Genomic DNA, 14955 nt, shown 5'->3' with positions numbered 1-14955 from the left:
AATTGTTTGATATAATTTATCAGTTAAAATGTATATGAGCCTGTTGTTGTCATATAGGTAGGTTTTTCAAGCTAGGAATATACTTTCTTTAATAGGTGCTATTCAAATTTTATATTTCCTCCAGAGTTAGTTTCGTCAATTTGTCTTCCAAGGTACTTCTTAGAAGTTGTCAAATTTGTTTCAAAACATATTTTTGAAATATGCTTTCTATATCCTTTTAAATTCTGTAAAATCTGTGGTAATGTCTCCTAGGTCTTGATATTGTAATTTTAAAAATGTATAATTGATATTGTGTAATAGGACGCCAAGGTCTAAAGGAGCAGGGGAAGTGGGAGAGGTAGGGGAAAGGAAAGAAGGGAAAAGAAAAAATATGAGAAAAGGAAAAAAATGGAAACAAAATCTTTGCAAATAGGGAAGGGTTGAGGGGGTGAAGGGAGGGCAGGGGAAGGGGAAAAAAAATAAGAACCAAGATATTCATGTAATGGTACAAGATCCCAATGATGTATGTAACTGTATCTTGTACCTAAAATGTACCAATAAACTTAATGGGGAAAAAATTAAAAAATAAATAAATGTAAAACACTGTATCAATAGAGCCAAGGACAAAAACCATATGATCATCTCAAGAGATGCAGAAAAACCGTTTGACAAAAATCCAACATGCAGGCTGGGGATTTAGCTCAGTGGTTTTGCCGCCTGATGCGCAAGTGCAAAGACATGAGTTTGATGGCCGGCACCAAAACAAACAAACAAACAAACAAAATCCAACACACATTTATGATAAAAACCCTACAAAAAATTGGAATAGATGGTCTCTACTTCAATCTGATAAAAGCCATCTATGAAAAACCAACAGCCAATATCATACTAAATGGTCAAAAACTGAAATCATTCACGCTAAAATCAGGAAGAAGACAAGGATGTTCACTATCACCACTCCCGTTCAATATAGTTCTGGAAACATTAGCCACATCAATTAGACAAGAGAAAGAAATAAAAGGAATAAAGATAGGAAATGAAGAAGTCAAATTGTCATTATTTGCAGATGACATGATACTCTATATAGAAGACCCCAAGAACTCCACCAAAAGTCTTCTAGATTTAATTACCAAATTCAGTCAAGTAGCTGGATGCAAGGTCAACGCACAAAAATCAATAGCTTCCCTCTACACAAACAACAGACTCACTGAGAGAGAAATAGGGCCAATAATTCCTTTTACAATAGCATCCAAAAAACTGAAATACCTAGGAATCAACCTAACAAAAGAAATCAAAGACCTCGTCTTCGAAAAATATAGCACTTTGAAAAGAGAGATTGAAGATGATATCAAAAAATAGAAAGATATCCCCTGCTCCTAGGTAGGAAGAATCAACATAGTGAAAATGGCCATCCTTCCAAAACTGCTATATAGATTCAATGCAATCCCACTTGCAATCCCAGCATCATACTTCACGGATCTTGAGAAAACAATCCAAAAATTCATTTGGAACAAGAAGAAACCCAGAATAGCAAAAGCAATTCTAGGTCACAGGGACATGGCAGGGGGTATTACAACCCCCAACTTGAAACTATACTACAAAGCTACTGTGATAAAAACAGCATAGTACTGGCAAAGAAACATACCTGACGACCAGTGGCACAGATTAGAAGACGTGGAAACAACTCCAGACACACTCAGTCACCTCATCTTTGACAAAGGAGCCAAACACCCTCACTGGAGGAAAGATAGCCTCTTTAATAAACAGTGCTGGAAAAATTGGGTTTCAACTTGCGAAGATTAAAACTAGATCTATATCTCTCACCATGCACTAAACTAAAATCTAAATGGATTAAAGATCTAAATATTAAAACAGAAATGCTGAACTGGCTGGAACAGAAGTTAGGTAGAACTCTTGAAGACATTGGTGTAGGAAAAGATTTTATGAACAAAACCTCAGTTGCCTGTGAACTAGCGCAAACAATCAACAAGTGGGACCTCCTCTTACTAAAAAGCTTCTGCATAGCAAGAGAAACCACCAACAGAGTGATGGGACAACCCACAATGTGGGAAAAAATTTTCACCTGCTATTCTTCATACAAAGGTCTACTACCTAGAATCTATAAAGAACTTTAAAAAATCAGACCTCCCAAATTTAAAGACCCAATCCAAAAATGGGCATCTGAAACGAATAGACATTTCTCACACAAAGTAGAAATGGCAAATAAACATATGAAAAAATGTTCAACAACACTGGTCATTCAAGAGATGCAAATGAGAACAACATTGAGATTCCACCTCACCCCAGAAAGAATGGCTGCTATCATGAAATCAACCAATAACAAATGCTGGTGGGGCTGTGGGGAAAGAGGAACCCTGCTCCACTGCTGGTGGGAGTGTAGACTGGTGCAACCACTGTGGGAATCTGTATGGAGATACCTCAAAGAATTAGGACTGGAAGTCCCATTTGACCCAGCTATTCCCCTGCTGGGTATCTTCCCCAAAGAATTAAAAGACTCATACCACAGTGACATATGTGCACCCATGCTCATAGCAGCACAGTTTGTAATAGCTAAAGCTTGGAAACAGTCCAAATGCCCATCAACTGGAGACTGGATAAAGAAGATGTGGTTTTTTATAAAATGGAGTACTACTCAGCCATAAAAAATGAGAAATTAGAAACATTTATAGCTAAATGGATGCACATTGAGGCCATACTCTTAAGTGAAATAAATAGGACACACATGTGTAAATACTGAATAGTTTCTCTAGTGTGAGAAACTGAAAGTGCAAATAAGGACTAAAAAGTATAACAGATAATGTGAAATAGGAAGCAAAGGGGCAAAGGGGAAGGGGAAGTGGGAGGGGTAGGGGAAAGGAAAGAAGGGAATGGAATTGATATGAGAAAATGAAAAAAAGGAAACAAAGTCTTTGTAAATAGGGAGGGGCAGAGAGGTTGAAGGGAGGGCAGGGGAAGGGGGAAAAATAAGAACCAAGAGAGATTATGTAAAGGTGCAAATTTCCAATGATGAATGCCATTATATTGTATACCTAAAATGTACCAATAAAATTAAACTTAAAAAAAAATCATGCTGGCCCCTGCAGTCATGGTTAATCACAATGAGCTGTGTAAGATTAACCAGAGGCAATCTCCACAGTTACACACATCTATTTCACCCTGCCCTGTTTCACTTCCTGCATGAAACAGTTAGTCTCTCTCCCTGCCACTCTCCTTTCTCAGACTTAGGTGCTAAGCTCTGTGGCCTGCTCTGAGTTCCCTGTTCCAGGGGCTCGCTATCTTCTCAGCAACCTCAGGGCAATGAACACTGGCACAGAAGCTGTGGGTGACAGCCAGGGCATCTCATCTTATGGATTGCATGTCCATCCGTAATAGCGTTTCTCAACATTGGCACTACTGACACTGGGGTAAGAGAATTCTTTGCAGTTGACAGCTGTCCTGTACACTGTAGGATGCTTAGCAGTATTTCTGGCTCTGATCTCTAGAGGTCAGTAGCACTCTTCTGTTGTGACAACCAAAAGTATCTTTAGACGTGTTCAGGACAGGGAAAAATCATTCTGCCTATCACTCCAGATCAAAAACACTAATCTAGGGCCAGGGATTTAGCTCAGTGGTTTTGCTCCCTGCTGCGCAAGCGCAAGGACCCGAGTTCGATCCCCAGTACCAAAAAACTCCACTAATCTAGCCGGGTGTGGTGACACTTGCCTGTAATCCCTGGGAGGCTGAGGCAGGAGGATCAAAGTGAGTTCAAGAACAGCCTAGGCTACATGGTGAGTTCAAGGCCAGCCTGAACTGCATATTGAGACTCTGTCTCAAAATAAAAACAAGGGGCCAGGGATTTAGCTAAGTGGCACTGCACCTGCCTTGCAAGTGCAAGATCCTGAGTTCGATCCCCGGTACCAAAATTTAAATGAAAACAAAAAAACAAAAACCCCACTAATCTGGATGAACTAGCCACAGGTTATTTCCAAGAGGCTAGCTTTGTATTTATGAGAGACAGAAGTATAGATCTAGGGAGATGTGGGGTCCTGAGGAGTTGTCTAAAGAATCAATGTTTGCAAGCCAAGTCCTATTCCAGAATTCTAAGAATGACAGGTTGTTAAGGGAAAACTACAGAGAAAATTTAAGACAGGATCCACAAAGCTCATAGCAGCAACTGGAATGAATAGGAATCTAGAGAAGGCTGAAGAATTATTTTTCACTGTATAGCCTTTATTATCATTTAATGGATTAGCTTTACAAAGAAGAGAAATAGTCCTTAGTATTTGAAAGTATAGGGGATATAAGTTTTCAAAAGTATTTAGAATGGTATGCACAAATTGACTTCAACTCTGAATAAATACGTGTATATGGAAAAAGACTCACTTGTGAGATTCTGGGCAATATAGTAAGATATTCTAGGGTGAGTCATTTGATAGAATAAAACTAAGCCTGGTGTGGTGCTGAGGCAGAAGAATTGCCACAAGTTTGAGGCCAGGCTGAGCTACACAGTGAGTTCAAGGCCAGCCTGCAAGACCCTTTCTCAAAACAAAACAGAACAAGACAGAAAACAATAAAATGGAAAGTGTGGTGTATGTACCTCAGGTAATCCAAAGGATGAATTTAAATTTTACATAGATTATGGTCATATTATTTTTAATATTTTTGTGTTTGTTCTTATGAAGACCTTTTTGGCAAATGGCACTAAGTTTTCACATATGAAAGCAATATAGTTTCCTTTTCAAATAAGTTCTTCTGAAAGTGAATCAATTTAAAGCAAGATAAATCAATAGAGACTAAGGCAAGGCCTAGGGCACACTGGAAGCTCCAGACATGTGCTCTGAGTTGGGATGTTTCCACTCGAGTGTCAGCCTGTCCCACAATACCAACTTGTACCAGTAGCCAAAGACAGAGGGAGAGAGAGGAAGCCAAAGAAGCCTGTGGTTCAGCATCAAACACATTTATTTCACTTTTATTGAGTATACAAGAACAGAGAGCACACGCATACAGCACAGAGCACTGAGGTGGGGGAAGCGTGAGGACAGGAGAAGAGAGAAGGGGTGTGAAGAAGAAGGAACAGGACAGCAGTGCAGTTGGTCGGTAAGGTGCTTTTGAAAAAAATGAGAGTGACGTTGCTCATGCAATTTCAGGCCAGTCTTGGAATGTGCTTGCAGGATTCAAAAACAAAAACAGGTCTTGGCACTTCCTATACTCTCAGATGGAAAAGATCCAGAAAAAGCAAAATGAGAACAAATAAAGGTCTGTAAGATGGAAGAGTGGAAAAAACTCTGGAGAGCTTTTAGTTTACACCACTCATACTGCAAGTGGGGAAACTGAGGCTCCAAAGGGGAATGAGGCTAGCCCAATGTCACATGGTGAGTTAGGGGCTGAGCCAGCATGGCCACTCAGAATCCTGACTGCTCTCTGGGACTTTTCCCACTATTCTACCTGGCCTCTTGGATGGAGAATGGTGCACAGAGGATGAGAAAGTGGCAAAAAGAAAAAAGGAAAATAGGTTAAAGACAGATGAGACAAACAGTTCTAATCTCTATGGAGAGGAGGATGGGGAGGAAACAGTGCCCTAGATTTCAGCTTGGAAGTCCCCTCCTCCCTGGTGGTGCTGCCTGGCTCTCCATAGAAGGAGGGTCAGAGCGTCCATGGGATGGGGGGCCTCCCCAAAATCTGGTGGCCTACAAGCTAATCTTGGTCACTTCAGCCCTGCCCTGCCAGCAGGTGCAAACCCCAAAACAAAGAGTCCCCCTCTGAGGTGTGTCCACTATGTTCGGGACACCTGGTTCCTGCAAAGATAGGAAGACCTGAGCTGAATTCCAAGTAGCCCAGAGGAGGTGGAGCCACTCCAGCTCCTGGCCCAGAGAAAGTGGGAGGTCTCTGGTTGAGAAGGGCAGGAAGGAGGTTTTGTGGCTTCTCCACCAGGACTGCACAAAGAACCTGGTACAGGGAAAGTATGCTGCTGCTCTCATGGGGTGCAGCAGGTCTGCTGGCCTGTACTGAGGGGACGTGGCTGACTCTGTCATCTGAGAGCCTTGCTCTACTTCCCATGTGCCCAGAGAGACAGAAACTATTTTAGTTTTTTGCCCTGCTTCAGGCCAGCACCAGCTCAGTAGCTATATGTCACAGGGCAGTTGATAAACAAGTCAAGGGGGTGCATCTGGCCTGGGCCCTCTGGGGGACATCCCTGGGCAATAGCCAACAAGTTGGAGGGAAAGGGAAATGCTCTCAGATGGGCCAGCCACAGTTGGGACTATAAGGCTGGTGGGGTGGCTTCCTGGGTCCCTCCTCCCCCTTCACACTTTCTTCTTCAGCCTGAGAACAGTGCCTGGCACGAATGGGTTCTCAATAAATATTTCTTAAATAAATTTATCAGCGGGAGGTGAAAACAGGCTGAAAAATTAAAGCACTGTGCGACATTTTCCCTCAGCAAGGGACACTCCTGAGCTCAGGGGAGTGGCTTGTGGCAACCAAGTCTGAGGGAGCCCACATGTGCCAGAGGGCAATGTCGAGCATTGGGTTTCTCCAAGGGCGTCTGTGGTCTTGAGGCAATTTTGGGGACTCCAAAAACACAGGCTCCAAGCTCAGAGGCTGACTGAAGAGGAGGTCTCCCAAGTCAGGGTCTGTTACAAAGACAGAGTCTTTGGGCAACACTGCCTTCCCCCTCTATTGTCCTGGGGTAGGTGAAGCCTTTGGAAATGCAGTTTTGATCTGTTAGGGGCTGCCCTGGGTTCATGGCCTTTTTGGCTCAGAAAGAAGAGAATGATTCAGAATATGGAAGAGGAGGAGGAGAGGACTGAGCTGGACATTTTCAAAGAGCCAGGTTGAAGCCACTATCTTCTACCTTGGCCAGGGCACCACCTCCCTTTAGGGATGGAGCTACACATGGTCAGGGAATGGCAATGTGGTCAGGGAAGGGCAAGACATGGCAAAAAAAAAAAAAAAAAGATAAAATAAAACAAAGAAAGAGAAGATTGAAAACCAAGGCAAGCCCCTTAGGGAGGTAGGAGGACTGAGCTAAGGGACCTCTACTGTGGGGACTCAGCAGCAGAGTCCTGACTCCAGACCCCATGTCCGAGCACAGACCAGGCCCAGCTGCTACTGCTGGGGAGAAGGCATCGTGGACCAGCATGTTCAGGACTATATCTGTGTTGCTCCCTCTTGCTGAACCCCTGCCTCCACTGGAGGGGCCCCACTCTCCCCACCAACCACCCAATTACAAACACCACACACAGTATTACTACACTGAACCTGTCAGCCCCTACTGGGAGCCAGCCACACCCAGAGTTCAAGTATCCTCAGCTGGGCCAGTTCAGCAAGATCTAGGAACCTTGGGATACATCAATCACAGTCTGATAATTATAATTTTTAAATGTCAGCTTCATACTTACCAGCACTGTTTATTTTAATATTTGTTTCCTGTTATATGTAATATATATAACTTAAAAGCACATCCATACAAATCTACGAGCTGCACCTTCATCATGAGAAACCAGAAACATACAATGTCTACTTCCCTTCCTGTGGCTTTATTTTCTGTTCCTGCTTTCTTTTCTTTTTCTCAGTTCAAATAGTCATCTGCAGTGGCCCTCAGCAGGACCAGGACACAGAGGGGGAGAGGTGTGGACAGGGGAGGAAGCTGAGACGGAAAATGACAAGACATGTGAGAGTTGAGGGTGAGGGAGGGTGGAAGAAAAGAAGGTGGATTTTGCAGCCCAGTGTCAAGACCCAGAAAATAATAATCCAGTGATCCTCCTCCTCCTTTCCAAGTGGGAGATTTTTTTTCTTTCTCAGAAAATGGTTGACTGTGCATGTCTTGCTGCTGTGACTTCTCTTGCTTGGCTGCACCACTGTTTTCCTTTGCGTTCAAGTGGGCAACAGATGCTGGAGAAGAGCAAATGGAATGCTCATCCACTTACTGGACTGTGTGCAACTGGGATTGAATGGTGCTTCTACAATCATCGTGGTCTGGCTTACTTTTATGGTTTGGCAGGGCAAAGAGAGGAACAAGGGATTATGGTTGTTACCATTTTTTTTTTTCCTGAAAAGTCCCACCAATTCTTCGATTTTCTGCAAAGGAAATGTAGATTGTTGCAGATGTTGGCTGTTGCTGTTGGCCAACTGCTCCACCAGCCCCAGCAGCAGTGCAGAACGCGGTGTTTCCTGTATATATATCTATATCTATATATATCTATGTATATATGCTTTTCCCTTCCCAGTCTCTCATGAATGACAGTACGTTGCAGCTGGGACATCAGTGTTGCATTGGAGAATCCAGAATGAAGGCCCCTTCTTAATGGTTCTCTGGCTTGGGTTGGACCAGACATGCCAGCATCTCTTCACGGAGGTCAGGATTCCTGGAGGCCAGAGGCAGAGGGGATGGAGGTGCAAAGGCAGGAGGAGCAAAAGAACAGTTAGTAACTTTTGTTGCCCACCTTTAACTATACAACAAGAAATTCTTTTACCTATATGCCCTTTATTGTGACTCAGAGAGGCAGTGACTTGCCCAAGACCACACAGCTTTATGGGTGGCAGCTGAGAACTGACCCATATCTCCCTATTTCAGATCCCAAATGTGTTTGCTTGCTTGTTTCCAGGGAAGTGGCATCTTTTACCCTAGCCTGAAATTTTATTAAAATGGCCTTTAATGATGAGAATCAAAGGTCACAATCATTTCCCTTTTTCTCCTTGTCTTTGCTCAGTTCTATAAAATGTTTAGTCATGAGTACAGATGTTCTATCTTCACTTATTCTTCCTTTCTGCTCTCCAGGGGACTACTGTTTGGAGATTAAACCCTAGACAGTAGTGTTTAAATAAAGAAAGTAGAGCCTAGATTTCAATTCCAGTTTAACTTCCAAACTCAGAGCTTAATGGTATGGACTCTGCAATCAGATTCCCTGAGTTCAAATCCCACTCCCTGGCCTGCTAGCTCTGTAACTGTGGACGAGCTTATTAACCTGTCTAAGCCTCAGTTGATTCCTCTGTCAAATGGGTTCTGCCTCCGACAGTTAAGAGTAGAATCACAGCAAGTGCCTAGTGTCCAGTAAGGGTTGAATGAATGTTCTTTTTTTATTTTCGGTACTGGGAATTGAACTCAGGACCCTGCATTTACCAGGCAGGCACGGTACCACTGAGCTAAATCCCCAGCCTCTGAATGTTCTTATTATTACTACTGTTGCTGCTGTTACTTTAACCGAAGCCCTTGTCCTGATTCCCTGAAGGGCAAGTGCTACCTTTTCCTATCATTGTCGTTCCAGCACCCAACACTGTCCCTGGAACATGACAACTACTCGAAAACATTTAGTGTATGGAATATCATTCTTGCCTCTAGCCATTCACACATGGTCAAGTTACTAATGAGGTTGTTGAAAAGGGACCCTTCTTGGCTTGACAGATGGAAAAACTGAAGCCCAGAGAATTCGATGATTTAGCAAGGTCGTGGCAGAACCAAGAACAGAATCCAAAGTTCCTGTTTTGGAACAGGTCAGTTTCCCCCAGGTAGTTCCAAGTTTGAAATTAAGAAAGCTCTAGAAAGCTGAACAAGTGTCCTCTTGCTGGCAGTGTTTGGAAGACAAGGCCTCTCAGAAGGAGGAGGCCTGGAGGTGAAGATGGAACAAAAACCTCATGTGTGACCAAAGAGGTTGCAGGAGAGAAGAAAAAGGCTCTGAGTAAGATGCGCATGTTTTCTACATTGATGGCAAGAAAATCAAGGAGAAAGAAGTTTAAGAAGGAAGGCCAAGAACCAACTGGAGCAGGGACAGATATTTCTGGAAGACTCAGGGATAGAAGAGAACAGGAAGAGCAGCAAGATGGATACTCTGGTGGCAGAACCTCAGGCACCAGGCTACTGGTGAAGTCTATGGTCTGACTTACTCAGGGCTCTCATTGTCCCCTAAATACAGTAAAACCTCAGAGGGACAAGGAAGCAGCTGTGCTCTGCTGAGCCTCTTCTCCATGCTGGACACCATCCCTATATATCACAGATATTAGTTATTATGGCAGCTCCAATCTATAAACAAACAGCATTTTACTAATGAGGAAAGTGAGGCCCAGAGAAGTTGCTCTGGCCACACACTTATGTAGGTATTCTTGGCTCCAAAGCTTGAGTGTACTTTTTTCTACTCAGTTCTGCTACATCTTAACTGGGTATTTTTTCTCCTTACATTGCCAGGACACATGTTAAGTTTGCTCATTGATACTGGTGGCTGCCCTGTAAATCTGTGTAATCAGGCTTTGGGGTATGTGAGATATCTTTCCAAGACCACAGACACTTCAGAAGCACCAGGGGGATCTAAACAATACTGTAGTATAATTTATTTTCCTCAGTTTATTATAGCAGAGTCCCTCCAGGCAGTATTAGATATCCTACTTTGAGTTCATGGTAATAATATTCATAATGAACCATGATTGAGCACATTTTATGTGCCAGGCATATATACATGATCTGCTAACCCTATGGGGTAGTCAGTGTGGTAAGGCACTTATAAGCCATTAATTGCCTTTGGAGAAACAGATTAGGCTTGACTCTCCAATCGATCCATCATGATCAAAGCTCTATGATTGTGAGAAAGCCACTTATTGTTTTTGAGCCTAGTTTCTTTATTTGCAAAACAAATGAGCAGATAACCATACTTATGTCAAGTGTGTTGCCTGGTGCTGGGCACAGTATAAGCACTCCATAAACAATGGCAATGGTTGTTACTCTGGCTATCACTGCCATTTGGAGGATGAAGAAACACTTCCTGATAATGTTAAATAACTTGCTCAAGGTCATATAGCTAATAAAGGGTAGAGTTTGAGACTGGAATTTGGATGTGCAGCAGCTGCAGAGCTCTTTTGTGGGATAGTAACTTGCATGTATCTGCAAAGACAGTGTTTTCTAAGCATCTTAAGAAGGAGTTTTCTAATTCAGAGAGGACTTCTCCCTAGAATTAGTGGGTGTGACTCTACTAAGAGTCAGGGGGTGGCTCCTACATAGCAATAACTCATGGTAAAGCATGTGGGTGGAAAAAGCAAGGGAGAGACTGCTGCTTCTCCAGGGTGACCTTTACAGAATGATCCAGAAGGGAGAGGGGGTGTATGGTAGTATGTGGGGGGCAATGGCATCAAAGAAAGAACTGAAGAGGAGGGAATGAGACAGCAAAGGGGGCAGTGAAGAGAAGGACTTGAACACCTGCAAGGCAGTGGGGCAGGCTGGATGAGGAGGCTGGGATGAAAGCTTCCATGTCCAGGGAAATGGGAAGGTGGGACCTGGCTGTGAATGCCCAGGGAGGGATGAGGAGGAAGAATAAAGAAGAGAAGAGATGAGAAACACACATCAGACACCTCCCTCCCCGGTACTGAGAATCAAACTCAGGACCTTGTGCTTGTGAGGCAGGTGGTGGCACCACTGAGCTAAATCCTGGCCCCTAACAGACACCTTTTGAAAATGAGGAAACTGAGTTCCCATGATGGGGGAAACTGGTGGTCACATACCAGTGGAATGGCTGTAGAGCCAGGTCCCTGGATTCCCAGTAAGAGCTCTTGGCATTAGTGACTCCTATCTGGTCACAAAGGGACTCCCTGAGGACCAAAGGATAAATAAGTGGCACCAACCAATGGATTCCAGCCCAACTTTTCTAAATCAGACTATGGTGAAAGTTCTCTAGTATTTTATTTTATTGAATACAGGAATACAAAGCTTTATTCCACTTTTAGTTACCCCTGGACATCTATAGTCCAAAAGTACATTTTAGCAAAAGCACCTTTTATGTCCCTGTCTAGTACCTGTATGAGCTTCCCTATGTGGTGCAGCCATCTCTGCATCAGCTTGGCAAGTGACCACCTGCTACCATGCTGAGATTTGGTGTATATAAGAAAGCAAGAATAACTAGGTTACTGAGGAGACAGAAGTGACAATAACTTGCATCAAAGTATGAATAGGGCTGACAGAAAAGCCCATCCATGGCCAACTTACACTTCTAGATCAGTGCTGACCAATAGGAACAGAGTGTGTGTGTGTGTGTGTGTGCGCGCGCGTGCGTGCATGTGTGTCTGTGTCTGTGTGCATGTGTGTGTAAAACTTAGCCCACTATATCTATTATCATCTCAACATGTCATCAGTATTAAAAATTACTGAGATGGTCTACATTCTTTTTTTGTGTATGTGTAGAACTAGGGATTGAACCAAAGGGGCACTGAGCTACATCCCCACCGATTTTCATTTTTTTTTGAGATGAGGTATTGCTAAGTTGCCCAGGCTGGCTTTAAAGTTGTGATCTTCCTGCCTCAGCCTCCCAAACAGCTGGGGGTACAGGTGTGCACAAGCACACCCAGCTATTTATATTTTTTTCACATTAAATATTCAAAAATCTTGCATGTATTTTACCCTTAAAGCACATCTCATTATGGACTAGCCAATTTCAAATACAGCTCACTATCCATATTTCAGCTATCATATTGGATAGCACAAAAAGAATATTTTCATCAATGGAGAAAGTCCTACTGGACAGGACTGATCTAGACCATGGGTCATCAGTCTTTCAAAGTGGCAGGAAAATGTTGCAGCACATTAAGGAGGTAGCAATCAAAGGAAGAGAAAGAAACATTTGCATGTCTTTCTAGAAAAGACTGATTTCATTTATTGAAGGGAAAGTCCCAATGGAGATCAGTTTTGTTATTGTTTTGGCAGTACTGGGAATCAAACCCAGGGCCTTTGCACTGAGCTACACCCTCAGCCCTTTTTATTTTTAATTTTGAGACAGGGTCTCGCTAAATCACTAAGCTGCCCAGGCTGGGCTTAAACTTGTGATCCACCTGCCTTAGCCTCACAGAGTACTAGAGATCAGATATTATTTCTGGGGTCTTTGAGGAGGAATTTTTTTTTCTTTGTAATATAATATGTGTAAAGTGAACAAATCTAAGTGTCAATACGAACTTGACTTTTTTGTTTTTGTTTTTATTTTGTTTGTTTGGGCAATGAGGTCATGTGTGCCTCCACCCATCCCCCTCAACCCCAATTATCAAGTCTCTGCCCCCTTTTCTTCAGCTTCTGGATTCACTTTTCTGGATCTGAGGCCAGAAACCTCAAAGAAAACAGGAAAATAGTCTTCCTTACCCTCTTCCCTCTGACTTGTATCTGGGGGAGCTGCCTCGCCTTTGAGCTAGCTGCAAACCAGGCAGCTGAGAGAGTTGAAGCTGTACTATGTATAAGTCACTTGGATTATCAGGCAGAAGTGATCCTCTGAGGATCTTGCTGCTGCTTCCTCCTTCCTGTCCCCACTGCTAAGCTTCAGAGCCTTACCTGTGGCTTCTTGTCTCTCTCCTCTGGGGATGGATCTGTTTCTCTGTATACCACAGCTTTGGTTACCAGCATGTCAGGGTGCTGCAGTTTGGCCTCCTTGATGGCCAAAGCCAGGGCCTGGTAGGTAGAACAGCAAAGTGAGATGCCATGGAACAGAAAATATGAGAGAAACTGGAGAACACAAATCCTTTGGTGGACATCTGGGGAAACAGGCCCAGGGACAGGAAAAGTCAACTGGTTAGAGGGAAAGACTAGAACTGAGATCTTCCAGCCTCTTCTGGCTCCCATTCAATGCTGTTTTCTTGATGAGTCCTTATCTGAACAGGATCAGGAAGAAGTAAACATCTCTGCCCAGGGGTCCATGGATCATCCCCATACCTGGTCTTGATCGACATCTTCATCCCCGGTAATGATGATTCGCTTCTCGATCCTCGTCTCAGAAAACCCTCCCTTCACAGTCTGCAGAAAGAGAGAGAAGGAAAGGGAGGGGGAGGGAGGTCACTCTTGCCTGCTGGGGCAGCAATTTTGACAGGGGATCTACCCAAAGGACCTCTTAAGAACAAGGCTGAGAAGCAGCAGTTCCCTTCCCTCTTGGCTTCCGAAGCTTTTTCTAGTTTGGAACTTCAGACAGTAGATCTTGCCTGGCTGCCACCACTCCCCCAGCTACCCAACTGCCCCGTGTCCATATTCCAAGTCCAGCTCAGATGTTGCCTCCCTAATCCTGTCTAGCAGTGCCTTAAGGCCATCCTTCCTTGGTGCTCCCTGAGCACAGAATCTGTATCTTTCACAGTTCCAGACCTCTGCCTGGTGCTGAACTTGTGTGTGGATACTCAGCCTTGCTCACCTCACCATGCTGCGGGCTCCTGAGGACAGGGCCTATATTTCAGTATGTCTGCATCCCCTCCTCCCTACCAGCTTGCCCAATCTGACCAGGGAAGTACTGAATGCAGATTTGTTGAATGAGCACATGAATGAAATGTGAATGGTGACAAGGTTCTATCTTAAATGATTTAGAACAATAGTACAAGAAAAGATTGTATTGATGATACTTATTACCTCCACTGTTTTCTGAAGGGGTGGGATCTAGGAGAAAGTTCAGAAGTAAAAGATGGGGGAAGATCGCACTGTTTGGCATATTTAGGGAGAGTGTGGCTGAGGGAAGTTCCAGCTGGAGTCAGGCAAAGGTGGACAAAAAGAATGGTGATAGGGCCAAGAGGGACTTTGGGAAGGAGAGCGTTCTGAGCTGTGTGCTGTAGGGTGTGTGACCTAAAGCCTTCCCATAAAGCCTGCAGCAAAGTCAGTATTGCTCTCTAATACTTTTGGTGTGAAAGTTCTTTCTGGTTAGTATGACAAAGTGCTGAGTCCTACACATGAGTGGGCAGGGGCTGGGACAGTCTCTGTGCACAGAGCCAATGCCACCAACCACGCTTTCCCTGCAGTGGCTCAGCAGGACCTCTACTGTAAACAGCTGGGCTTGGCTTGGCTCCTCCAAGGCCTCCGAGCCCTGGCTGGGCCCCTGCCTACATTCCTCTTGGCCACTCAGGTATGGACACATGGCCAGTCCCTCCCAATACTTTGTCCCCACTGGCTGTGTCACAGTTGGTATCCTTAGGACTGCCTCCTTCCTCTTGCCTTTTCTCCTCCCTCCTACTTCAATTCCAACCTGATCCCAGACCCTTGAGACAGGG

General features: G+C 43.9%; 1 protein-coding gene across 31 annotated transcripts in view; it reads right to left on the bottom strand.

Annotated features, from left to right (window-relative positions):
- Positions 1-4920: 4920 nt before the first annotated feature.
- The window catches only part of Epb41l1 (erythrocyte membrane protein band 4.1 like 1), a 127502-nt gene continuing 117467 nt past the window's right edge, over positions 4921-14955 (bottom strand). For all 31 annotated transcript variants that reach the window (XM_087189106.1, XM_087189107.1, XM_087189105.1 and 28 more), the window contains 3 exons: positions 13646-13726; positions 13268-13384; positions 4921-8342 (listed from right to left, as the gene is read on the bottom strand). In XM_087189106.1, the coding sequence (XP_087045232.1) occupies positions 8334-8342; positions 13268-13384; positions 13646-13726 (207 nt within the window). In that variant the 3' untranslated portion in view covers positions 4921-8333. The remainder of the gene's footprint in view (positions 8343-13267; positions 13385-13645; positions 13727-14955) is intronic.

This window comes from Heterocephalus glaber, unplaced genomic scaffold, assembly GCF_053883595.1.
Source record: "Heterocephalus glaber isolate CG9 unplaced genomic scaffold, H.glaber_assembly_v1.0 deba00001532, whole genome shotgun sequence".
Lineage (NCBI taxonomy): Eukaryota > Metazoa > Chordata > Mammalia > Rodentia > Bathyergidae > Heterocephalus > Heterocephalus glaber.
Note: the sequence above shows the minus strand (reverse complement) of the source record. Positions and strands in the feature narration are given on the sequence as shown.